The sequence below is a fragment of the Dromaius novaehollandiae genome, chromosome 1 (assembly GCF_036370855.1).
Source record: "Dromaius novaehollandiae isolate bDroNov1 chromosome 1, bDroNov1.hap1, whole genome shotgun sequence".
Lineage (NCBI taxonomy): Eukaryota > Metazoa > Chordata > Aves > Casuariiformes > Dromaiidae > Dromaius > Dromaius novaehollandiae.
This window is the reverse complement of record NC_088098.1, coordinates 138143752-138170524: the sequence shown is the minus strand read 5'-3', so window position 1 is coordinate 138170524 and position 26773 is coordinate 138143752. Positions and strand designations below refer to the sequence as shown.

Genomic DNA, 26773 nt, shown 5'->3' with positions numbered 1-26773 from the left:
TTTCTATAGGAATCCTATAAAATTCCCAGATTCTTGTGCAGATTGCCTCTGCCACTGAAAACCTTCTCATCTTTAATGGTAGACTTAAATTTTAAGGACTTTGTGAAGCAGCACAGCTATTCAAATTAATCTGTGGGGTTCAGGAGTTCACAAGTTTAAGTTGCTTGGATGTCACAAGTATTTCACTGCATTGACAGTGAGGCTAAGGGTAGGTATTACCATTAAGAGTAGTGGAAGCAGCAGCTGCCAGCTTTCCAAACCATGAGTGTCGTCCTTCTGTCTTCCAAAATCAGCGACAGCCTTCCTATCTCCAAAAATAAGACCTGAAGCCCATGGTCTTTGTGTTCTATACTCTCTCACCCCAGGGAAAAACAGCCCCTAACCTGATGCTTCCATCGTTTTCCTGTGCTGTTCCTCATGTGCCCACCCACAAAGCAAGACCTTGGCCTCACATTCCATCTTCTCTATCTATACACCATGCAATATTACCCCTCCTCCCCAAACTAGAACCCCACACCTCCCCCTTAAAGATAGCATACCTGATTTTATCAGCTTCTGGCTGCTTATGTTGCCTGCTTTGCTGCTGCATCTGTGTCCTGAGATGGAGCTGGAGATGTAACACCGTGCGCAGTGTACCAAACTTTACCTGTGTAGCGTGATGGCAGGATCGCCTATCTCTGCCTGTGCACAGGACCTTCCAAGAGACTCACAGGAGGTTGCTACAACCAGCCATACAGGCACAGATTGAAATACCACTGCTCCCCTGAAGCAGTTCTTGTACCATGCATGGGCACTGTTTTGACAAAGTTTATTTTTCTGTATTTTCCTAGAATGTGCTGAAAAATATCATCATCTTAAGGTTGGAAAGATGAGATTCTCCACCTGTTACTAAAATAAACAATGCTTATCTGTAGGTGCATGGAATTCAGAGATCAGAAGTATTCTGCCTTCAGTAACATGGCTTTCAGGCCAGTTTCTTTTATTGTACTTCTCACTTAAAAGCCACTGAATCCTAGAAACATTGCCTGTAGTTTGAGTGCTGCAGTGTTTCCTTTCGAAAAGGTGTGTGGTTTTTTTCCCTTTGTGGTTTTTTTTGGAGAAAACCTCCTATGCAGAGAAGTTGGACTTATTAGGGATCCTTTACACAACCCTAGATCTTTTCATTGCATCAAAAACCTGAGCTAATATTGAGGTCTCATGGGTAACTTTGTACTTATGCAGATTTAAGCCTAGTGAGCATGAGCATTTAGCTTATACACGTGTGTTTGCATAAAATCACTTCTGTGCCAGAAATAGCCTCAGGGAAAGGCATGGTCTTTCTGAGAAGTCCCTTTCCACCTGCCCCCTCTGCATTGCCCTCACGCATGGGCTGAAGTGAATCCTGAGTTTGTTCACCAACTTATTGGGGTTCCCCCTCCACTCAGGGGTGAGGGTCTACCCAGACAGGTTTGTGTTGCTGCAAGGCTTAGAAGCATGCAGACAGGAGCTGTATGCTATCAGCAGATCAGGCAGTACGAGTTAAGACAGGTCTACTCCATCCCACCAAGGTCTCTGCAGCCCTGGAGGTAAATCCGGGCAGATCTCTGGGGCAAAGTCTTCTTCCCCCAGGAGCCGTCATACATGATAGAAGTCTACAGAAGGGAAATTCAGAGCTCCCTTAGGTGAAGATAACAACTGTAGAAGAGTGCGGGTTTTATGTAAAAATGTATATAGAGCTCAAATCAAAATGATCCTTTTGAAATCATTTTTATGTACTACAATAGAGTGACTTTAGTTTTCTCATGCAAACTCTTTGTTCATTATTACTGCCTTAATCTTCATAATAATGAAAGACATTCAAATGCTGAATGATTTTTCTTAGCCTGGATTCTAGAATTTGAAGATGAGTTCTACTTTGCTTTGCTTTAAATATGGTATTTGAGCTAACCTATTACACTTTGCAGTTAGTTTTTGACTGAGTTCCATTTCCTTATTTCAAAAATTTAGTCTGAATTATACCTCAAATCATGGCATCTAACCCTGTAATTGTGTAATTCAGGCCCTTGTTATTTATAGGAAGACCAAAAATGCAATAGATGGCCCTGAAATAGCAGAGAACGAAGCATAGCATTTCAAAACAGGAATTTTAGAATTTGATGTCCAGTGTCAGTGAAACAGAAATGTTACGGTTAAAAGAAAGGTTTGCCGTGACTGTATTCCCTGTGAATTATATTATTTATTATACATCAGTTTCTAATTAATTATGGAACCTAGGTCTTCTGAGTAAGGGCTGTTATTCTTTTCATCTTCACTGGGAGAGGTACTTAGTATGCTTCTTCATTAAAGGCTTAATAATATACTATAAATAATAATTTTCCTTTCTCAGGTCTTAAGAGTGAATGCAGGTAGTATATATCCTTCCTCTTTCCTCATCTATTGTGTTTGCAGTAGGGCACGTATGAAGAACAGAGCCATCTCGTCCCATTGTTCAAGGTACTGGAGGTTACCTCACTCCTCCCACGTCGTCCTCAGCTGCCCCCACATGCCTTGCTCGCTTCCAGCTAAAATGGAAGCAAAGGAGAGAAAGCAATTGCCAGCTGCAAGTTCGCAGACAAAGTCAATGACCGGTATTGTAGCAGAATGTTAACGCCTCGTGTTGTCCGAGACGCATAATACTTAGTAATACAACTTTAACCTTTATAATGTTCTGTAATTTTATTCTCAAGCCATCTATATTCTCTCCTCATTACAGCTTAAGTAGCTGTAAGGAGTAGGGAGAATGGGCAAATATAATCACAGTGCAGGGTGCTGGAAAGGACAAATACATGAATCACTGAAATTCCCATTGCACTTTTGAGATTTTAGCCTTGTTCTCACCATTTGATTCTAATGCCAGGAAATGAAAGAAATGTGATATTTCATTTCGTTGTCGCTGTTAACTGAGCACCTGAAAACTCTGCAAGCACTGTCAAAGCTTAGAATTGTGTATGTTTGATCTTGAGTGAGGTTTGGCCTCTAAAAGGAAGCATAGACAGTAGTTTAAATTTGAAAGAAAAATGGTTAGACTGTGGTTAAAGGAGTATGAAAGTTAATTAAATGTCTGCTATATATATATGTATAATTTTTTTACTTTAGTCATACTCTTACAGGAGGAAAAGACATTTCAGTGGGAAAGTGATTGTTGTTTTGGCCTTTGCTATCTTTCTGAAGTTTTTTAAAAGAACGTAGCTCACATTTAAGTATGGCGATGTGCCTAGCTTACATAATCTGATATCACACATGGACATACATAGGTAAACATATATTTAAGCTACAAAACTTACAGATCACATTACACTCTCAGTGATTTCCTTATTTTTCCATTACTGTGATAGATATAATATATGACACAGTTGGCAGTCTCCAGTGCTGTGCAAGGGTTATCTTTTAAATATATATGGTTTTATAACCGTAGTGGAAGTAGAAAGTGATGTGCTATGGTATGAAGTTTTGTCATCGTGAGTTGAGATGAGTTTTAATGTGGATGGTGGAGTCATGAGTGAGTACTGCAGATCAAACAGCTGCTAATTAAATATTTATTTCCCTTGTAACTGTGCTGTGATTTGTATGTAGCATGTGTTTTAGAGAAAATGTTTCCTCTAATGATGAGGTCTAAGGTCTTTTCAATCCAAGTGATTATCCTGTAAGAAAGTCTCATCCCCAAAATATCTCTTAAAATTAGTGACCTTTTTGATTTTAAAAAAAGCTCTTGTTAGTCTAGGCTGAATCTTGCCTCTACTGGCACTTGGACAGATTTTATCTGAGAGTAGTGAAGAGGTGAAAAACATTTCCATGAGAAGTTGATTTTCCTTTTATAAAGGTAACTCTTTAAGGTGGCTGCACAGCAGGAGGTAAGAATGGCTGTAAAGTTAGAGCAAGTCCATGAAGAACATAAATTAGTGGGCTTAAAGTAACTGAAGAGGTCAGTTGGGCATGGAGTACTTGTCTCAAGGCTGCAGTTTATCCCATAGCTAACAGCTCTGCAGCCTTTTCTGTCTACTCCTATACCTAGATTAATATGGCGATGATATATTGGATATAGCATAGGTATGACTGTGAGATTCTTGAGATAAATTACATTCATTATTGTGTATTTTCAGATTCCCAAAAATATGGTAGGCAGAATAGAAGGAAGTAGAGTGAATTCAGTTATTGGTCAAAACTAATAACTAAAGAATGGAGAATTCTTTTTTTAAACTATAAACAGTAAACTTGTCAAGAATAAAAATGAAGAATAATACAATATAGAATAATACAACAGTGGAAATTTCCAGAAATGCCTTCTATAACTTACAAATCTTACAAATGCACTCTAGATTTTCACAAAATTCAGCAGTGTCAATAGAGGTGTAAATTTTGTTTCATGATTGAATAAATCACTTCTGGAGTTTAAGTTTGGAACAGGATTTCTTAAAATGAAAAAGTAATTGTGGGAAGCTCCTTACAGTATTTATAATAATACATAACGGGGATACAATTATGCTGCTTTGTGGAAGATTATTTCATTTTCACCATGTGTAGCTCCTCATTCATTTTTTTAAGCTTTCTAATCTGACTTTATTTCTCTTCTTCTAAGCACAAACAAAAATCAAAGCCTTTAATCCCTCCTTTTGAAAAGTCTACCTGCCCTCTTTTAGTGTAATGATACAAATATTTTATCTAATAAGAAACAGGTAAAAATTGAAGTTTTACAAGTTCTACTGTAGGTAGAGGATATTGTCCCCTACCCAAATCTTTGACCCCCAAATCTTGTCTCTTGCACAGCTGATGGCTTTGGCAAAAGTAGAATTTGTTAGCCCAGTTGGCCTGCAGGGAGACACCAAGTACAGCCTGATATTCCAGATCATTTTCTTACGAGGCCATCAGTCTCTTCTCTATTTTCTTTGCTTGTTGGCTTTTAAATGGCACTCAGTGATGTGAATATGCCATATAAGATGATAATGTATAAGACCAATACAGTGTGATTTATTTTAGTTTGTACTGCTGAACAGTTCAGGCGTGCTAAATCAGTTGCACTTCAGTTAGCCAGGCAATATATCATATAAATAAGCAATTAATTGTGTTTGAAATTAGTAAAACCAACAGAAAATCAACTCCATCTCAACAAAATGGCAACTGACCTTTTCTTAGGTAATGCTGCCCTCAGAAGCTCTCTGTCCAACAGCATAATACAGTAATTGACTGTGATTATTTTCCTCCTTCTTCCACTTTCCTGTGACTCTTCTGCAGTCATCCACTACCACCAACTACCCATCAGTAGTGAAAATCTGCATTTATTTGTCATATAAGTTGCCTAAACCACTTGATCATATTAAGTTACCCATTAATTTCTTCTTTGTCCTTAAACTAGTTTCTTTAGAGCTGCTTATATGTTCTGTTTTCACTACTATCATCCTAAAGAACAATGCAATTTTAAAGAATAACCTTTCTTTAGTAATATTGTAAAAGACTAAAAATTCTAACAGGGCTATTCCTCAAATATTAATCTTTCTCCACCCACTGGAAAAAGTGAGCTAGAGAAGATTCAGGGGACTAAATTTTGTCCTCATTTTTGTTTTGAAAATACTGCTGTCTTCAGATAAATTTGGCCTTACCTTTACAAGAGCTAGATGGTATAAAAATGATCTGCATTTGTTAAGTAGGCAACAGAAATACGTGGTTTATAAATGTTGAACCCATAGAATTAATCAGATGTTATTCCATTCTCTTTAGAGAAAATCATCATTGCAATATGTGAGCCTCTCTGACAGAGCAAGTATTTCTGTAGAAACTGTAAAGTTAGGTCAATTCACTTTATTATGTAGGAAAAAATGTAATTTTTAATATTCATTGTTATTTTGGCATATTATTCATCTCTGTAATTTTCTGCTATGTGGTTGTAATAAACATTTTGCCATAGGACTGCACTTTTCTCCTTTAAAAAGAAAAGCTGGTTATCTATAGTGTGTGAAAGTATGAATATTTACTCTTTTTCTTTTTTGCAGAAGCTGCAAAGAATCAATCCTCCTTACTGTTGTTCAACCTTACCCTGTAAGTATCTGTGGCTTTCCTAGCAACATAGTGGATTTTGTCTGCCTATCTGCTGTTTGCATCTCTACCTTATCCCTGTAATAAAAGAAAAAAAAAGTGAGATAAGGGCTGTGTCTTTTAAAGGCAATATTTAAGACTGTGTGTTACCATGTACTGCACTCCGTATAATACTAACTTAAATAATGATGGTATGTTTTAACTCCCGCCACTGGAGGCATGTGGACGCGCAGGTATCTTGCCCAGTACTTGTGCTGGCACCATCCCCCTACAGCCCCCAAGGTTTCAAGGTTTGGTCTGTCACAGCTCCTGGGTTTGCCAGGGGTCCGCCTCATCACCACAGAGTTGCACTGGTGTATCAAGCTAGTTTTCCCTGCGTGCGAGGGGAGTCTGTTTGTCTCTCTAGGGCAGCACATTTAACGCCTGCGGGAGAGGCGAGGAGGGGAGGCCACTGCAGCAAGGCGGTCTGGGTCATGGCGGGGTCCAGCACTGCTTCCCACCATGCTGACTGGGGCTACGTACACCTTTGCACCTCCATTAGTGCTGTGGGGAGTGGGCTTGTGAGCTCTCAGGCCAGACCCCTGGTTGAGGAGGGACAGATGAGAAAGGAGAGAGGCTAAATGGGGCAGGGAGCACATCCCTCTCTCCACATGTGCCTGTGCACAGCCATATGCACCTTGCAGGCTGCTGAGGGACCTTAACCATGGGTCAGGAGTGAGTCCAGTTGTGTCCCTTGCAATGTAACACGTCCGTTCACCTCCCCATTTGCTAGCCTGATACATGACAGTTTTGATCAATAAGAGAGAAGTGCATCTTTTTCTTCCAAGAATAAGGGATAAGATGGATTCGATGCAAAGTTGTGAAAACACATGCATCTGCTGAAGCAGTCAAAATGTAAATCCTGCAAATGCAACTTCGTCACTGCTGTGTTGCTTTCCTACTGCTCGCTAGCCCTTCTGACTAGTTCAGAGGTGGCCAGGTAGGCAAGCTGTCCTGGTCACATACCCCTTCTAGAAGCCCATCTACACAGCAGCTAATTCATGGGAAAAAAGTATGTGCTCCTCCACAAAACTGGGCAGTAGCTGCTGCACTGCAGTAAGACCGCTAGCAGTAAGGTGATCAGAGATCTGATAGACCTCAGCCTTCTTAAATGAAATGCAGACATGATCTGACTAAATAAAGAACCTAAATGCCTTTAAAGCTAACTGGATTACAGACAGTGATTTTGATCACAGGAAACGTCTATAATATGGAAAAAGTTCCTCAGATGCTTCCCTTTCTATAAGTTTGGCTTATTTCATCAGTTGACAGCCTTCATTCTTTTCTTTAAATGTTAGGTGGAAAAAGGGCATGTGCTTTAGTGCAGGTACATGTGGCTCGGTGGTTACTTACTTGCTGAATTAAAAGGAGACTGTAAACTGTAATACTGGATGCCTTTGAGGTGTTGTGGCCTGTTATTGCTGTGCTGCTGGTAGGAGAGCAAGCTTGTCTATACTGAACATAAGGGAAGTTGTAACCTAAATGTCTCCAGTGGGAGACATTTCCAGCACAGGTACTCTCTTCTTCCAGCAGTTGCTCTGGAGAAGAAGGTAAGTTGTGACCTGACATCTTCACAGTTTGTTTGGATCCAGCCTCTATTCAAGGCTTCACAAGGCACAAGCTGCTTTTCTCTTTATATAAATGGTATTGAAGCACTGTGCTTCCTGTGAGGAACTGTATGGGCTGACATGCCGAGTTTATGCATGATATTGGTTTGCCCCCCTCTGGCATGCCTGTTGGAGTCTAACACCCATGTTCTGGGGGTGATGAGAGTTTTAACTCAAATAGGGATAAAGATTGTTTCACTGAGTATGTCCACAGAGCAGTCAGAAGATGAGACAGTTGTAAGCATATTAACACTAGCTTTAACTACCCATTTTCATCACAAAGTAGGAGTGCTTAGGTGGCGTGAATGTAGTGGCTGAGTTTGAACTGTTGCACCCTGCAGATCTCCTCTGATTTTTCCACTCATTTTGCTTCCCACTGCCGTCTAGACCAGGAGTGTATTGGATCATAGCTTCCCTCCCTCACCACTTTCAGGCCCAGGTTTTCTTGCAATGGAAACAAAGGTATGCATAGGGTTGAGGAGCAGTGGGAGTGTTGCCAGTGTGTGAACCCAAATTTGGGCCCTGACACAGTGCAGGGTCCCTCATTTCATGTGAGCCCTGGGCTATGAAGTCTGCTGGGATTCTGAGTTACTCTTCAACATTTGGCTCATGCTGGACTTCATCCTGCCCCAACCTGACTGTTAGTAGTACCTGGGCCAATTAGGTGGCATCCATCTCAGATCTGCCACCCTGCATGTTACACCAGCATGGCCATGCCTGCCATCTTCTTCCATTCAGTGAGACGCGGATGTACTTCTGAGTGCGCTGGGTCCCTTGACAAATGCATTTTGTTTCAGTTTTGAACAATATTTATGTCTTCAAAAGTTATGATACTTAGGTGTTTCCTCTTTTCTTTAGTTTTGCCTCCTCCTTTTTCCCTTTTACCATTTTACTTATAAAACTGGAAAGATGAAATGCATACCAGACAAAGGAAAACTAAGAACTTTTAAATAAAGACTGAACCCTCTTTTCCATTCCTGGGAGAAATACATCATTAGAAATATTTCAGCTAGCTCTCTTCTTGATGGTGAACCTTTTTGTTTCTATGACTGCATGAAAAATATCTGCCAAGATGGATTATAGAATGCTGTTTCTTAGTTGTTTTTATTTACACTATTTAGAGTTTGTATTGTTTGCATTCTTTCAAGTAACCATTCTTTATGATTGCAGGTGAAAGTAAAAGTAATCTAGATTTATAGTACCCTGTAGTTCACATACTACTTTCTGAAAGCTATTGCAGATCATTTTTGCTTAAGTGCATTCATTTTTGTTTAATGGTTAAACTCATTAAAATTTCATTTTAATTATGACCACACCAAAACATTATATTCTCTTGTTCTTTCCATCAATCTAATAAATCTCTGCTAGGTTAGTATCACCACTGCTCATAAGAAAGTGACAGAATCGCTAAAGGACTTGAAGCAGTTTAAAGTTTTGATTTCTAGAATTATGGCATTTGATTAGCATTTCTGACCATTTTATTCTATAAATGGACTATCATTCAGATTGGTGCCTTATTAAGTTTTAAGCATTACTCAAATCAAATAACGTGCCTGTTTTGTTATCTGTTCAGATTTTATGTGTAGAAATCATTTGATATGTTGCTTTCATGATTAATCTCTTAATGTCCTTGGATACAATCCAGGCCCAGTAGAGATCTCTGGCAATTTTGCGGTGCATAAGTTCTGTGATGGAAAAAGGATAAGATTTTTTTTTATTTTACATCCATTTGAAAGAGATGTTATGATACTGTTAACATGTCTGAGAAACAATGTTTTCAGAGAAACTTCAGTAAATAAGTCATTTATGAATTGTAGTGGTTGTGGCAAAAACTGACTTTATTGACAGTCTCTCACTGTCTATTTTTCGCTCTGCTTAACCTTCTGGAGTTGTGTAATTAATAGAAAAGTCCACTATATGTGGACTTGGTTGTAAACAAGGGCATAAAAAAGAAACAGGTTTGTTCCAAAGACTTAGAAACCTGAAGTGAAAAGGAATATCAAATTGTACTTTTAAAAAGTTCATTCCGAGGCCAGACATACAAGCCTCTTGAACAGGAGGGTTTTTGACTACTTGGAGCTGAGAAGTTGATGTAGAATGATGACAATTTTTTCTTTGAATATATACGTAACAGCATTTTTCACAATTATATTTAGGACCTTTGCCACTGCATAACTTCCATATGAGCTTTTTAGCATGCTTAATTCTATACGTGGCTTTAGTTCTATACACACAGCGTGATTATGATGTGCTTACTAACAAACATACTAACAGTGTGTTGCCTCCTAGAAAGCTGGTACATGGCCACTTTCCAGCAACCCTTTTGCTGTTTGGACAGGACTCCTCTCACATAAGAACTATGTCGAACAGCCTTTCATCGTTCATCGGTGTGTGGTATAAATCCCAGTGTGCACTGCTGCACCTGCCCTTTCTTTCTGGAGGCCTTTTCTTAGGTTTTATTGATTTTTCTAGAGTGTACTTGTACAAAATATACAGTCTGTTCAGCAGGAAAGAGTATGTGAAAATTCTGCCTAAAATTTTGTGTTAATTGTTTCAGCAAATGTTTCAGCCTCTCCACCCTTCACACTGTCTGCCTTTTTCTCATTCCAATTCTTTCTTCTTCTCTTCTCCCCCCACAGTTGCTATTAGGTCTCTTTTCCCTCTTCGTTAGCCTTTCCCCTGCCTCAGGTGTATTCTCATTCATATATTCCTTCCTTTTTGGTGCCCAGATTTGTCTGGGGTGAAGATTCTTTCATTCCCAGAGGTCCGCCTCCTGGCAGAATTTGCTCAGTAGGACTTCAAGTAGTACAGCAAGGCTGTCTTTTTATGTGCTTCTCTGCACTTAAGAGACATCACCTGTTTATGAGAACCAGTCATGAATGTAAAGGGGTAATCCATAAATATAAAAGGTTGGAGCTTGACGAGGAGGATCTCAAGATGCCACTGAAAAGCATATTGTGGAGGACCTCCACGTTTTATAAACGTAGAGGTAGATGGTCCAGGCCCATCTAGTCAGGAGAAGAGGTGAGATGTCTACACGTTCCACAAAGTCTGAAACAGATCTGCGGTTTCACTCACAACACTTGGGACAGTCACAATAAACCTGTCATTTACTGTAGATGGAACTGATTGCATTTTTGCAATTCCTGCATTAAAGTAAGGTCTGGCAATTCCCCACCTTGGAGGCTTGTGTTATACGTGTATGTGACTAATGATTTGACTGTGATTACACTCTGGCAATAACAAAATATAATTGTCTCTGGTAGATCATATTGTTTAGGAAAAAAAACAGAACTTCTAAGAGTGATCAGAAATCTGATCACTACTTCAGCAATCAAACTTGTGCCAAGAGTTTAACAAAGGAGCATTCCCGATGCCCATCTGTCAGTGCACTGTGGTGATAACAAATTACTGCAAGGTAAAATTTCTCAACATTATTACTTCTCTGTCCCTACCTGCTCTTCTGCAGTGCTCTTGTGAGCCAGTCTAGTTGTTTCAGCCTTGCTCACAGCCATGAATGACAATATTTAGTTTGCCTTTGGGCATTATGTACTGTTCCACTTAATAAATTTAATTCTTCTTCTTGTTCACATTTTATTTGCTTGCTAAATTTTGCCTCGCATAATTGCCTTTAGGGATGGCCCAAAAAATCAACACATTTTTGCAGTCATACAATTTTTCCCTATTTCCCAACAAACGTGATATTTCACAGCTAACTAAAGACTAATTTTAGGTAGCAAGCTTAGAGTTGATTGTATATATACAATCTGTGGCCACTTAAAACTACCTTATTTTAGTCCAATTTGACACTCATTTTCGGAAAGCAGGTTTTCCTTTCACCTTTATGACTGTCCCATACTGCTGCCGTGTTTAATTTCCTTACGGCAACTCAGTACTATGCTATCCCCCCCTAAGCTGCTAAATCCTTCTTTCTCTTGAGCATGAGGAATGATTTTGTTGTTGCAACAGCTCTACCGGTGAGAGGACTCAGAGGGGCTTTTGCAGCAATGTAAGCACCATTTCATTTGGAATTGCCTCAAATTGCAGCTGACCTGCAAAAGTGGGCAAAATGCTGAATGTTCTTGTTTTCACTCTAAAAAGTTTCCCTCAAAATAAAAGGTATAATTTCAAACAGCTATCTGAAAATGATCTGCTATAATGCTGCTGACAAAAGTTAGATCTAATTTTGAGAAGTCCAAAAAATGAGAAAAATACCGTTTTCCAGAAAGCCTCCTCTTGTTACTAGCAATCTCTCATGCTTTGACCCTGCTGATGAGATGCCCATAGATTATGATCACAAGTAGGGTTCAAAGAAGGGTCTCAGTTTTCACTGTCATTTCCTCCAAATGAATCTCTGTGCAATGCTTCAACCCTCTTGTTAGCAGTTTCTCTAAGTAGTGCTGAAATGATCAGCTGAAGTTTTACTTAATTCTGTGTAAACAGGTAAAAATTATTCAAATTCCTGATAAATTTGAGTTTTTAGCAGAAAACATTGTGTAGGTCACACATTGTACAGTTTGTATTTTTAAGTATTCTGACTTGTTATCAAAATGTGTTCCCTCATTTTGCAAAAGTCACTCTAATTAAGTTGCTTTTATCTATGACAATGCAAATACTTTATCTGCAGTGATAAACATACTGCATTACTGTAAACACCTCCTGTTTAAGGTCATCAGCTGAGAATAATGGCTTCCATTTGCCTAAGAGATGGCATATCAGAAACAAATGAACCTGCCACTTGGAAAAACATTTATTGATAGCATTCTTAGCCTAGAAATGATAAGACATTCAAATATAATAGAGCAGGAGATGATTTTGCTGATGTTTTGTTAGATAGACAAATAAGTTTTGATAAACAAAAATAAATATTTTGCTTAGGTTTTATCTGCGCTCTTTGGAAATAGTTCCTTTCTCAAAGAGAAAATGTCAAGTGCCAAGTTAAATGCAGAAATAGAAACAATGGAGATTGTGTAATTAAATGTAAAAGCTGCAATATTATTCAATCAACAGAGACTATTCCCCCCCAAAACTTGGCACAGCTGTTCTAGTTTTCATTATATCCCTGTTTTTTTAGAAAGCAATTTACTTTTGGGTGTACCCAGTGTCTTGAAAGATGCCTGAGTCCTACCCTCTTTCCCTTGTGCAGGCAGGCAGCGGTAGAAGTGAGGAGGCAGGGAAGCTGCACATTTTATCTCAGGTGATGGTATACTCCTCTTGCTGTGCAGTAATGTTAAACCTTGTTACCCAAGGAGATTCCAGGGAGCTCACGTATGTTTAAGCTTTTCAATTGTGTTGGACTCCCATATCACATTTTGGGGATAATTTAAGTGTTTATTCCCCGCACACACACTGCTCTCTAGAACCTCAAAAGTCAAACAACAAAGCCACATAGTGGTCTGCCAGATTTACTGTATGGGAAAAACCTTACCAGAATCCAGAAGAAAATTTGACAGTCTGCCTCTAAAGAGAGGCCAGGCTGGTGACTCATCTGCGACAAGAGCAAACAGCTGTAAGAAGCCCCTTCCAGCAAGAAGAGTACCTGAAATATACTCCTCTTCTCACCTGCCCTTGCAAGTGAGAGCCAGTCAGCCTGTTCCTGTAGTAGTGCTGTCCCATGGCAGCAGGAATAGAGAGGTTGTAGTCCATTATTTGGATGTCAGATAGAATATGCCCCTTACATGCTGCAGAAAGGGAGCACCACATGGGGTGGGGGGGATCAGAAAGGGCATATGGGCAGTGATCTTAATCATGGTGTTTCCACACGCTGTCTCTTTCTAGGTATTCATCTCCAGAATACCATATGTAAGCATATGTAAGCATGCTGCATTACCACTTCCATGTTGTACCTTCTTGCTGAAGAATTCTTGTTTTCCTAATTTAGTTTTTTTTTTCTTTTCTGCCACTGTTTCTGATCTTTTGGGGCCCTTCTGTGGTTTTCGTCACTGGTTTTGGAAACTCAGCTTGGTTTGATCCCATGTTTGAATTTTCTTTCATATACTGTTACTAGTTAAAAAAAAAAAAAAAAAAGAACTGCATGCTTGTAGCTGTTAGAGAAAAGATAAGAATGAACTCTAAAGTTGAGAGAGCATTCACTTCTATTTCTTGGTTCTGTTTTGAACTTCAGGAATTATCAGATGACACTAATATTTCCAGGAGTGTGGCACTTTCCGTTCCTTGTTTATTGGCTGATATTGAGCCCATTGTAATAGTTACCACATTTTCCATGTGATGTTAAGTCAGTGGCGTACAAAAACAAGCTAGACTTCATCCTGTCAGTTTCTAAAAACTGGACTTCTCCATCGCAGAAAAATAGCTTTTTACACAGTCTCAGCAGAGATCAAAGACTACAAGAGCACATGGCCTGAACTACTCTTTCACTGCTGCAGATTTAGTCATGTCCAGATTTTAGTGATGGTGACAAGACTTGCTGTGTTGACAAGAACTGCCGTTGTACTGCATTGATAATAGGAAGTTATTCCAGGATCACCATCGATGCCTGCACCAATTTCTCACAGACAAACAAACCAACACAAGTTGGTACTTTCAGTATCCAAAACTACTGAGGCCACTCCTCAGGAATTAGGATAAGATTCTGAAAATCCTAATTCACATCTTACTGAAATAAATGGATCAAAACCTGGCCCAGAGGAACCCAGTGATTTTCAATGAAGCCAGAATTTCTTCCATTGCCCATTATCATGGTTGTGGTGTTAGGTGATGCCAAGAGCTCTGTATTTGTAAATGACCTGAGAATTAAACCACCTTGCTTCTGCTGCTGAAAATGGAAATCCTTTTGACTGTGTACATTTAATTTGTTACTTAAAGTAGGTTCAGTATCCCAGTTGTTAGTCAAACTCGCCATGTGGGGAGAGATTTTCTTCCAAGGGCTGAGCACTTGATCACAGGTCAATCCAATGAATAATGTAGTAGGTAAAAGTCAATTAAGTCCCAGAAGAAAATCAGAAATGATTCTGGTTGTCTAATCCTTGAAGTCCCACAAGTGCCTGATCGGTTGTAACCAAGCCTTTCACAGAGCTTGTGTAGAGAATGTAGGACAAACCTGCTAGCCTGCATGGTCCTTTTGGTGGTTCTAACCTGTGCTTGCAAGTGAACTGATATAATGAGACGCCACTGTACTTGGAGAGCTCTCAGACATTTTTTTTGCAAAAACTGTGTGTATATGTATATGTATATGTATATGTAGTGGATCATGGGCCATGCCAAAATTTTCCATTTAAAGTTTGAAGGAAGGGTCACTGACTGGTCAATGTTCATTCATGCAAGCCAGTATAGTTGACAGCAGTCATTGACAAAGCACTATAAGTAATTTGTATGTATACTGAGAGCCCTTCTCATTGCTCCTGTCTGACTGTGGGATAAGTTTCAGTATGTGCCATATGCATCGGTGGTTACCTCTATGTATGTATTTGTGTATATATATTATATCAAGGAGCATTATGGTTTGGCTATATTTCCATTCTTCTCACTGAGCAGTATGCAGAGTATTGCTGTATATGTGGAGTATCCAGTGTGTGAGGAACAGGGTAACTAATTGAAAAAGGAAAGATATGTTGTAACTTGAAATTATGTGATATATCTTGTCATCATTTCTCCTTCCAGTCTCCTAAATCAGCATTTATTAGTGCTGCAAAAAAGGCAAGATTGAAGTCCAATCCTGTCAAAGTGCGCTTCTCAGAAGAAGTAATTATCAATGGCCAGGTGTCGGTGAGTATTCAATTTTTTAACCTCAGGAAGGACTGAGCATTTCATCCAAAGGTATGCCTCAAGGCTGGAAAGTAAGGAAAATATATGGTAGGAACAATGGTGATAGGCTTGCGAAGAATAGAAAAGGATAGTTCTATTTCTGAAGTTTTAGAAAGGCCCATTTTTTAAATCTACGAATTGGACCCCTAATTAAAAAATTGGCCCTTTTAAAAAAAATGAGAATGCTAATGAATATGCATTTTGTGGCGATAGCACACATATCTTTCTTTATAGTCTTGATAATGCTTTCTTGTTTTTTCAGGGCATTTTTGTAAAAGGAAAATCCAGCAACTCAAGAGAAGTAGCATGTCAGGAAAATGGATTAACACTACCTCACAGACCTCTTTAAAACTTGTTTTATCTACTTGAACTTGTTCTTTCCAGCCCTCAGGAAAAGTCAGCCTTGTTCTGAGAGTCACTGAACTCCTCCTTAAACATAAACTTCTAGCTTGTTTTCCTAATTTGCCAGAACATCTTTCTGTACTGATTTCTTTGTTCAACTCTTTCAGACATAAAGTGATACTGTATTTTTTTCAACAGCAGATTTTTTTTTTTTTGAAAAAGCAAAGCCTCATTTGTTTCTCTTCCTTTTTGGGTTTATTTTACTATCTTTTTTTGAATTGTCACAATTAATGAGCAATATTATACATTATTCTTCTTAAATAATGCCGGATTTAACATCCAGCATTAAGGAAAATGTAGAACATCTTGATTTTAATTTTTACTAATGATTCTGGTGTTCCAGTTTCATAGGTTAAAGACACTAGATAGCTCACTGTATTGCAGAGGCACAGTAATCTTCTTTCTCTATTCTATTCTATTTTTTTCTATTCTATTTTTTTTCTCTTCTATTCTATATTGTCAGAGGAACAGGATTTAAGGAAAGAAAATATTCCAAGTCAGTGATAAAATGTATACGAACAGTTATTTATTCCAAGAAAAAGACAGCTGGTAGATGCAGCTGTAAAGAGCATGGCTAGAATCTTATAGGGCATAGCTAATTCTGCTTTCAGTTTGAGTCAACAAACTCATTTTCAGATGTTACCTTCTTATCTGTGCGATGCCCTTCTCTGTAGAAAACGATTTTGATTTCCCTTGTAACATGTAAAGTGGAGCTGTAATCTGATTCACTAATTTGCTTGGCAGGAAACAGTTAAGGACAATTCACTTCTTTTCATGCCAAATGTTCTGAAGGTGTATCTTGAAAATGGACAAACCAAATCTTTCCGTTTTGACTGCAGCACTTCAATAAAGGTAGGCTAAATCTACCAAATCTCATAACATGCAACGTCCAGGATGCCAATTAAGTATTTTGCGAGATCTTTTGATAACTGTAATTTATTTTGAACCCTTTAAGATCAGAACGGCTAGTGCATTAAGTTATGGCTCGCTTCATAGTTAAGAAGTAATGTTTCATTCTGTTTCTCTGCTGGTAACATGCATTGTATTGTGAATGAAGAAAAAGCAGGAGTGATCATTTTAATGTGCCTGGGGCACAATTAAAATTGCATGGACCTATCATTTTGATATGCTGCCAAATGCTAGCACAATTTGTCAGCAAAAGTAAGAAGCTAAGAAGATTAAGATGTTGCTTGCTAATTGAGTATCATCTAGCTTGTCATCCAGTGAACTTGGGATGGGATATTGTAGGGTGATGCTGGTGATAAATTGCTCATCTCAGTGTATTGTCCTCTATACTTTCCCTAACACATTTCATGTAGAGTTTAAACAGCAGTGAAGCTCTGACCCACTGCTAAGGCTACTAGGGAGGTATCTGCGATACTCTGCTCCATTTAGGTTCCTAAATCAAAGCTGCTGTTGACGTGTGTGAGTGCCTTGGAGTTGTATAGTAAGCAAATGACTAGCACTGTTGGGCATGTTTTTATTCTCTCAAGCATTTTTGCTTGAGTGAGTTAGTTTTAACCCAGATCAGTTACCAAATCTAGTTCACCACATGGCAGTGTGCACACTTGTGACTATGAGAGAAGAGAGGTGCATGGGTGGGAATGGGCAGCAAAGGCGGGAGGATGCAATTTTCAGCTGCAGTGCCAGCTTTTGCTGGCTTTAAGAGATTGTAAAACTATGTGTATTTCAAGAAATCCTGCTTTTCTGCTCACTGTGATTATGTCATATGCTCAACCAGTTGGAACAGCAAGGAAAGCATTTTGCTAAAGTAAAAGTGGGGAAATTTACTTCTACCTGCAGGTGAAGGAACAAAACATATTAAAGTTAAACTGAAAAAGAGGCTGCAAATTCTGTTTGTGATTCATATATACACCTTAGGCATAAATTGAGCCCAAGCAATAGGTACAAGCCTCCACACTACAGCGATGTGATACTGAAGTTCTGCAGTCCATTCAAGAATTTGGTTGGGTGAAGAATTAGGAGACATGCTTCACACAGAGATTGAGGTCTCCATCCCCTTCTGAGGCCCATGAGCATGCTTCCCAGTATTTTATTTTATGACTGTATAACCAACCAATCTGTTCCAGAATATTTTGCCTTAGGGGGCTTTTCTGTGGCCATCACATCCTACTAGTTGTCAGTAGTTCTATCATCGGTGTGCCATGTGCTATGTAGCCACATATCTAACCTGTAGTCATTTGCAAAGAAACCCCTGCGGCTTACCAACTCAGTTTTAGTAATGTCATAAGCCTGCTTTGGCCTTAGTCGTTCTCACTTTTTGCAGGAACAATTTCCTCTTTATCTAATTCAGGCTATTATATATTCCATAGCATGCACAGCTCTATATCACATATATGTGTGTATGTGTGCCTGTATATTGCCAGTCGTGGATGGGTGGGTGCAGATTTTTGCTTCATCTAAACCTGAGCAAAGTAGCCATGCCCCAATTCAGTAAAGACAAATATAGTTTTTCCCTCCCCCTAGCCATCCAGTCATTCATGACGTAAAAACAAGGATGCAACCAGTGGCTTACCTGCTGTCCCCGTGAGAAGCAACACCTGAATTGGATGATTATAGCTTATTGGATGAGAAGATAGGTTGGGGCAATATGCAGCCCCAGGGGGTTGGCCTCCCATGCACCAGCACAGGCTGGGGGCTGACCTGCCAGAGAGCAGTTTTGCAGAGAAGGCCCTGGGGGTCCCAGTGGACAGCAAGTTGAACATAGCCCGTCAATGTGCTCTTATGCCAAAGACAACCCATGGTATCCAGGGCTGCATTAGGCAGGACGTTACCAGAAGGTGGAGGGAGTGGATCGTTCCCTTCTCCTCAGCCTTGGTGAGGCCGCATCTGGAGTGCTGCATCCAGGTCTGGGCTCTTCAGTACAAGAGACATATGGACGTACTGAAGTGAGTCTAGCAAAGGGCCGCAAAGATGATGAAGAGCCTGGAGCATCTCTCCTATGAGGAAAGGCTCAGAGAGCTGGGCCTGTTCAGCCTGGGGAAGAGAAGGCACAGGGCTCAATCCGTACAATTATCTGATGGGAGGGTGTAAAGAGGATGGGGCCAAACTCATCTCAGTGGTGCTCAGTGATAGGACAAGAGGCAACGGGCACATATTGAAACACAGGAAATTCCACTTGAACTTAAGAAGTCACATCTTACTGCGAGGGAGCTGATCACTGGCACAGGTTTCCCAGAGAGTTTGTGAAGTCTCCATCTTTGGAGATATCCAAAACCCCAGCTGGACACAGCCCTGGGCAACTTGCTCTAACAGACCGTGCTTAAGTAGTGGGGTTGGAGCACGTAATCTCCAGAGGTGCCCTCCAACCCCTACTATTCTGTTATTCTGTGATTCTGTACTAGCAAAAATGTAATCTTTTTGGGTAGTTCAGTGCCTATGTACTTTAGCAACATATTTAAAAGATCCAAGATAGCTAGCAACAAATAGTGCCTTTTATAGTACCTTATTACTTCCTCTTTAAAACTTCCTTTTAATACCATGTTTCTTCATGTTACTGTTATACCTCTTATAAATAAAAATAGATTTAATGCATAAGCAATGAACTCCCTATTAGTTGGAATAGTGTGATATTAACCTCCATTATTTAGAGTGGTTGCTTACAATCCATTAATGCTTTTATTTTTTACAGCATACAGAGTTATCCCCATCCCCCTACACATCTTTCATCCTTCCACCAATTTGATGTTGATTTTCCATAAACACACTGCAATTGTTCAATTAATCTTCCTAACTTATGTTAAAACACTTGGATTACTATTCATCATGATCTCCTTAGTAAATCCTATCCATCTGGTTCCTTATGTATATCTAACATTCTCTTGGATGGATAGAAATGCTTTAATCTTTCACTATAGTATGATACTGTTTTTAAATGATGGGTTATTATACTTTTCTATCTGCTACAACATTCAGCAAAATAAAAGATAATTGCCAGATGAAATTAATATTCTACATATATATTTACAGAGCAGTATATGAAAGTAAACTATGGATTGGTTGAATGTTTTTGTGAGAAGATTTGTTCAGCTGTTATTTTAAAGACAATTGTTCCTGAATTGATTACCCCATAGACGTAAGCCAATGGGTAAAAAGCCTAATTAAAATTTTCTAAAAATAGGCTTTATAATGTAAATTAAAATGGTCCCTGAATTTAGAGCTGCTGCATGGCATAGGTATCATAATTGTTGACTTTTTGTCAGCATTTTAAATGCAAGCGTGTTAATAAATAAAAGATCAAAGTGTGCTTTTAAAAAAGCCTTGCCATAAGAACGAATAAAGGCCATCCGTTTAATTTTTTTTTTTGGCCCATCTTAATCTGAGGATGGCTTTGTCCTTACTGTTTGGTGGCCTCCCTCAGAAATAAGTGGAGGGAGGAAAGGCCAGACCCTCTCTGCCTTGCTGATGGATAGGTTTTGTTTCCAGAGGGACTGAGAGATATGATTTAAGGCTCACGTAGTAAAATTTGCATGTTAAATTGCACCGAGAACTGTCCATTCATGGTAATTCCATGTATGTATTTTTCACATGCATGTTTGATACCAACTCAGAGAAGTTTGAATATAAAGGTGCTGATTCTCCCCTGGGTGAATGTGTGTGATGGCCTTTACACTTGTGCAGAACAAGTGGGAAACAGTACCATCCTGACCTTTAACCACTGAGCTTTCACCATGTGCTGTGTATGTGCAGGGTGTGTGGCAATGAAGAACTGGGTTCCAAATATTCCATGAATTTAATCACATTTTATAAATCCTTTCTTAATTAGGATGTCATCTTAACACTCCAAGAAAAGCTTTCCATCAAGTGTATCGAACACTTTTCACTGATGCTGGAGCAAAGGGTTGAAGGATCTGGAACAAAACTCCTTTTGCTACATGAACAGGAGACACTAACTCAGGTTCGTGTAATGATGTGTGAAAACAGATATTAATGAGACTGGTTAATCAGTAAGTTATCCAACCGTTTAAATACTTAAGTGAGTTAATTGTGAGATTTATCATTTGATACGGTGAATGAAAGACCAGTACATAGATATGGTTGTAAGAATCAGGTACTCACAGAATGATCATTTTCCTGCTACATAGGCATCATATTTCATTGCTTCACTGGGCTGTTAAAAAGTGTTAAAAAGTTCATTAAAGATCATACTTAAAGCTAGGAAATATTTATTAGAGCTTCTTTCATATCGCATGTGGTACACCTAATAAACATTCTGAACAGCTCGAAAATTCATTATAACAATTCTTAAACCATAGTCTGTCAAAACTCCTTGAAAAATGTATTTTTATCTTTGATTCCTATCTGATTATACAAATGTGTATCTGGATAACAGGAAATAATTCTCTTTCGGATGAAGCCAAGTTTGGCATATTTACACAGTGAGACTTTATGTCAGTTCTGTGATGATGAGTTGTGATCCAGAAAATGTTTGTCATGACTTTCTTCCTTAGATTAGGAAGGAGAATTAGGCTGCTGACAGGCCAGCTCTGACTAGAGTTAAGTCAGTTCACTCTTCCCAGCAGAGGACCTTGATTTTAGCTGCTTGTCATTATGCCAAACTGTTTAGCCTGTAATTTTCCATGATGCTTCTATATTACAGGAGAATGTTAGTATTTTTTACATTTCACCTAAATTTTCCAAAGAAGAGAAATGAATTCTTAGATGAGATGGAGAACAATCATTAATTTTAAATGTCAGAATTCCTTTGATCGTGTAACTAAAGTCTGTGTAACAGTATGAAAGAACTAGTTTATCAACTAACAGTCTTTGTAGCATTTTCCAACTTTTGAACATTTGATTTTGCCATCTTAACATTCTTTTCTTGTGGTTATAAGCTATGCATTGAATGTACAATATTGAGAAGTACTCAATACTGGCTACCCTGGCCTAGCTCACTCTCTTTGAAGTAGTTGGTAAAATTCCCATTGAAATCAAAAGGATCAGAATAAGCCAACACAGACAGCTTTTGAAAATCCCATCCTGAGCTTTTATTTATGCATACAGAGTATGCCTAGATACTTAGGAAGGAGGACAAAGATGATGTGGGATAAGCATACATTTTGAAAATTGTGAATGCAGGACAGTTGCTTCATTGAAGATTTTAAAACATATAGTTTTATAAGTTAAAGACATTGATTATAAAGTACACTAACTCTCTAACTACAGTAGTCTAATTAAACAAACTGCATAAACTACATTAATTCTGAGAGTTTCTTCCTTGAAGTTCCTGTACAATCAGCAATACTTTAATTTGCTATTATAATGTTGCTGCTGACCATGACTTACGATAGTGTTGTTGGATTGCTGCCCTTCCATCCAATTATTCATTAGCTATGTGGCGGTCCCCTGTGAATATACCCAGATTATTGTATTACATTTTTAACAAAGATTTTTGCTGACCAACAAGCAAAGAACTCTTTTTCTTTCTTTAAAGCATTGGGAGAGATTTGTATTGCTCAGAAGTCTAGGGGCAAATATCTTAATCCAGAACAACCCAGGAAAACTGAAAAGACAAAATTTCTCACAAATTGCATAATAAATTAATACAATCAAGAGAAAATGAGAATAATAGCTGCCAACCTGTACTTCACCTGCATTATCAGTTAGTCTGAGAAATAAAATGTAACCTCTCCCCAAAAACCTTGTCACCCTTCTAGCTTATGAGAATCTTGATCCTGCTGAAGGGCACCTTATTTGTTGGAACATTTTCAATAAAGTCTGTGTCATCTGTCCTTTTGTTCTAGTTTTGAGTAAGTGAATTCCATTGCTCGGAGAATGAGTTGTGTTGGGCAGTCATGGCTATATAAGTCTTCAGTTCTTTCCACAAGATTATATATATATATGTGATGTTTTTATGTGTAATACTTAATAACGCGCCCATTGCAAAGCTCTGTTGGACAGAATTGTTTTCCTTGCTATAAGTGCCTCTGGAGCAGGGTCAGAAAGTTTAAAAGTACAGATTGCATTGCAGTATGGCCAAGCTCTGATGTGGTTACTCTACAATCCTAGGTGACCCAGAGGCCAAGCTCCCATAAGATGAGATGTCTTTTCCGGATTAGCTTTGTCCCAAAGGATCCCATTGATCTTTTAAGAAGAGATCCAGTTGCTTTTGAATATCTCTATGTACAGGTGAGTGAAAGTGCAGCCATTGGTAGGCATAAAGGCTAATGAAAAGATCATTGTACTGAGTGGATGTATAGATTTGTATCTTCACGTAGAAAAATGTGGCTGTAGTAAGTCCTCATTTTTGTTTCTGCCGTATAAAACTTGGGGAATATTCAGATCTTTATTATCAGGAAAGTCCCCTTCATTCCATAGCAACACTTTGATATCTTTCCAAAATATCTTTCCAAATGTCTTTCAAAGAGAGTAAAGCCAAAATAATTACTACTTATTTCTGATACTATAATATCAGGCAGAAATTATGTCTGAGAAGGAACTTCCAGTAAAATGGATGAGAAAGCTGGTGTGCGAGCAATGTAGTTCTCCTTTTCCTGAGTGTTTGAGCAGGCAGAATCCTGCTATCCTGAATGCAGATATCCTAACACCCTCCCAGCAGTCACTTTAAAAGAGTATTACTGTTCTCCTCAGGAAGGATGAAGAGAGAGAGAGCTTAGATCAAAATGTTCATGCCTTCTGCCCTTTAGCAGAAGTTCTCAGACATATGCATCTCCTGTGAGCATCTGATGTCTCTGAGAGCTGCAGTCTTAACTTCAGCATGGTGCTGCTGTTTAGGGTTTGGGGTTACTCGTCATGTTCCTTTAAAAAATGGATTGTAATATATTTTTAGTGCAAGATTTTTGAACTTGATGCTCCCTCTACTGGTTCTTTGGCAGAGCTGTAATGATGTGGTTCAGGAAAGATTTGGACCAGAACTGAAATACGACATTGCCCTGCGGTTGGCTGCATTACAAATGTATATTGCAACTGTGACCACCAAGCAAACTCAGAAAATCTCCCTCAAATATATAGAGTAAGTTGAGAATAAACTATGTTCTTTAGAAGTGAAGCATTAGGAGTATCTTATAAATTCTTTAAGGTTGGTTCCTTAATATGTCTACATGTATGCACCAACTTTAGGTTCCCTCTTTGTCACTGGAAGTGATTCAGGTATGTTAAGAGCTGTAAGTATGGAATGGACTATATGTCTACCTTTGGCCATCTGTTTAGGCACGTGAAATAGCCTGTAAGTATAAATAAGATTAACCCACTTGCTTTCAAGAATTTAAGAGTCATATCTAAGTTTAAATGGTGTTAATCCTAAGGTTTTAGTAAAGAGATGGTTATAGTATGATTCAGATGATTTCTTAGTTTAGAGGACTGCAAGGTCTTAGATTTCGTCTTTATCAATGAAGATTTCTTTTATACAGAAATATCCAGTAATCACCTGTTTTATGTTTTCCTTATAATTTTCTAGAAGACCCAAAAGGGCAAATATATGTAATTACAAAGGAAAAGAAAATTTCCAAAATGAAACCGTGTATATCTGCTTGGATTTAAAAAAAATACCTTTTCATTGTTACTTGGTGCTTAATTCTATTGCAGAATGGAAATAATAGCTTTAAACACTCAGCCTTGTAGTTCATCCACCTTACTGAGGATCACGTTATATTGTTTCCTACTAATGAATCAGCAGAAATAATTATTTATTAGTGAAGAGTCAGTCTTCTATCAAAAGGGATGCTTAAAGAAGAACCAATTTGGGTTAAAGGGAGGGGACTGTTTGTTTCTGAGGAGCAAAATGAAATGCAAGTGACAAAGATCATGTTTGGCTTGCTCTTAGAAACTAGAAATTTAAATGAAGTCTGGCATTATGTTGTTAAATCTTCTGCAGTTTTAATTTTATAATGGTACTTGCATATGTAATCATTAAGTGGTGCTTAACAATAAAGGCTAGATTTTAAACAGGCAAACTTTAAACTTCTTTTCTGAGTGATAGGATTGGGAGAGAAGAGAGATAATATATACACATTTTAAAGCGTATTCTTCATAACTAATGTATAGTTTGAGTATGGAAAACACTGCACTATTGCAGCACTCTGGACTTCATCAGCTCTCCCTGTGCTTTCAGGAGTTTATTCACTTGGCATCACAGCCACTATAGTCTTTAGATAAATAATCATCACGGGAATGTGAAATTAAATATATGCCTTTTATTGCAGAAAAGAATGGGGATTAGAGACTTTTCTTCCATCTGCTGTGCTGCAAAGCATGAAAGAAAAGAACATAAAGAAAGCACTTTCACACCTTGTCAAAGCAAATCAAAACCTAGTTCCTCCGGGTAAAAAGGTATTACATTTGCATCTTAATGGAAAATACGTTTTAAAGACTAGAGAGGGTGGTATGCATGTGAAACATTTAAAATTAGTCCTTTGGAAAAACACCTAGCCATTATATTTTTGGAGAATGTAGACAACTTAGCTTTTGGTGCTCATTACGACGTAGCCAAGAACAATTAAAATAATTAATTATACCCCAACTAAACCATCTTATCTAGAGAATGACAGAAAGATTATTAACACTCCACATGTGATAAAGATCTTTTTTTTTTAATTCATTTCATGCTTCTTGTTAATGGGAGACTTGTTAGGAAAGTTATCGTTCTCTCTGATGCGCTGATCTGAGCCACATTGATCTATGGGCCTAACATGAATGCTGTTTTTCAGGATTGCTTTCAGTTATGTTGTAGATAGACACCTTTTGCTGGCCAAGATCTAACTGGATAGATGATATTCTTTACAGTAATTAACCCTTCTTGCTGTTGTAAAATGCTTTTCTTAGTACTAAGCTTTCACTTCAGCTGGAAGAAAATGTAGAAGACAGCATCTCTGAGAAATGCCTTGGTTACATGCATATAGCTGAGGCTGGTTTTAGACACCATATTGAAATTCCTTTATGCAAGCCACATAGACTCTTTTTGCGGTCAGTGGAGAGAAACAGGCACTTCGAGGGAGCAATTCATCCCATCCCACATTAGGCACCAGAAATAGGTCAGATGACTTGTGTCCTAGAAATGCCTGTTTCTCTCCTTTGGCTATAAAAAGAGCCTGGAGTGACTAGTTGGGACATAAAATAAGCTGAATCCTGCTCCATGCCACTTTCTTTCTGAATGGCAACCCCCCCAAAATACGTAGTGCCCCATCTAAGGTTCTCTGTGATCAGCAGAACACCTGCCTGGAGTTGGTGAGTTTCTGATTGCCTCCGCCTGGGAGCATAGATCTGTATGTTTAGGGAAGGAAGGCCACCTTTATGACCGAAAGGATGCTTGTCTCTTGTACTGCTAAAGCTAAAGCTAGGTAATGTCAATTAGTCAATTACTTATGGTTTATCCTGGCAGTAGAAGTTTGGTTTTACTTTGGAAACCATCACTGCTGCAGGATTCTCAACGGATGCCAGTGGCCTACAATATTGCTTCTTGGTTAGAACAGAGACTGCAACAATCCCTTCCTGCAACACACTTTGTTATTTTTGTTTTCTTCTTTTTGCTTTGAGCTTTTGAAATACATCGTGTGCCTATCTGCCTTTTTAGCAGGTAGGCCTCAGAAACAAAGCATCTGGTCTCATCTTTACCTTCTAGTTCACTTGTAGATATTAATCTGGGAACCAGTTTCCTTTTAAAGTCTTGTTTCCCTCCACATGGAGGAGAAGCCTGTCATTCTTAGAATTCTCCCTTTTTTACAACCCCTATGTATTTCTGTGCCAGCTGAACACCTACTGAAGGGCTAGAAAAGGCATTCTCCGTAGGCTCTCTCCTTTGGATTCATCTCTTCCTTGGAGTCTGTAAGAACCTAAATTTAGGGGCTCTTAAAATGCTGTTCAAGACCAAATAAATTCTTAGACTGGAAATCTACTGGAGAGAGAACAGCAAATAAGATGAGCTTGATTTATTAGATCGT

The 26773-nt window shown here is 38.6% G+C and overlaps 1 protein-coding gene across 3 annotated transcripts in view; it reads left to right on the top strand.

Moving 5' to 3' along the window:
• FRMPD4 (FERM and PDZ domain containing 4) overlaps positions 1-26773 on the top strand; it is a 314384-nt gene that overhangs the window by 275881 nt on the left and 11730 nt on the right. For all 3 annotated transcript variants that reach the window (XM_026117225.2, XM_064500344.1, XM_026117239.2), the window contains 7 exons: positions 6003-6048; positions 15312-15416; positions 16602-16709; positions 20644-20775; positions 22887-23006; positions 23714-23850; positions 25040-25166. In XM_026117225.2, the coding sequence (XP_025973010.2) occupies positions 6003-6048; positions 15312-15416; positions 16602-16709; positions 20644-20775; positions 22887-23006; positions 23714-23850; positions 25040-25166 (775 nt within the window). The remainder of the gene's footprint in view (positions 1-6002; positions 6049-15311; positions 15417-16601; positions 16710-20643; positions 20776-22886; positions 23007-23713; positions 23851-25039; positions 25167-26773) is intronic.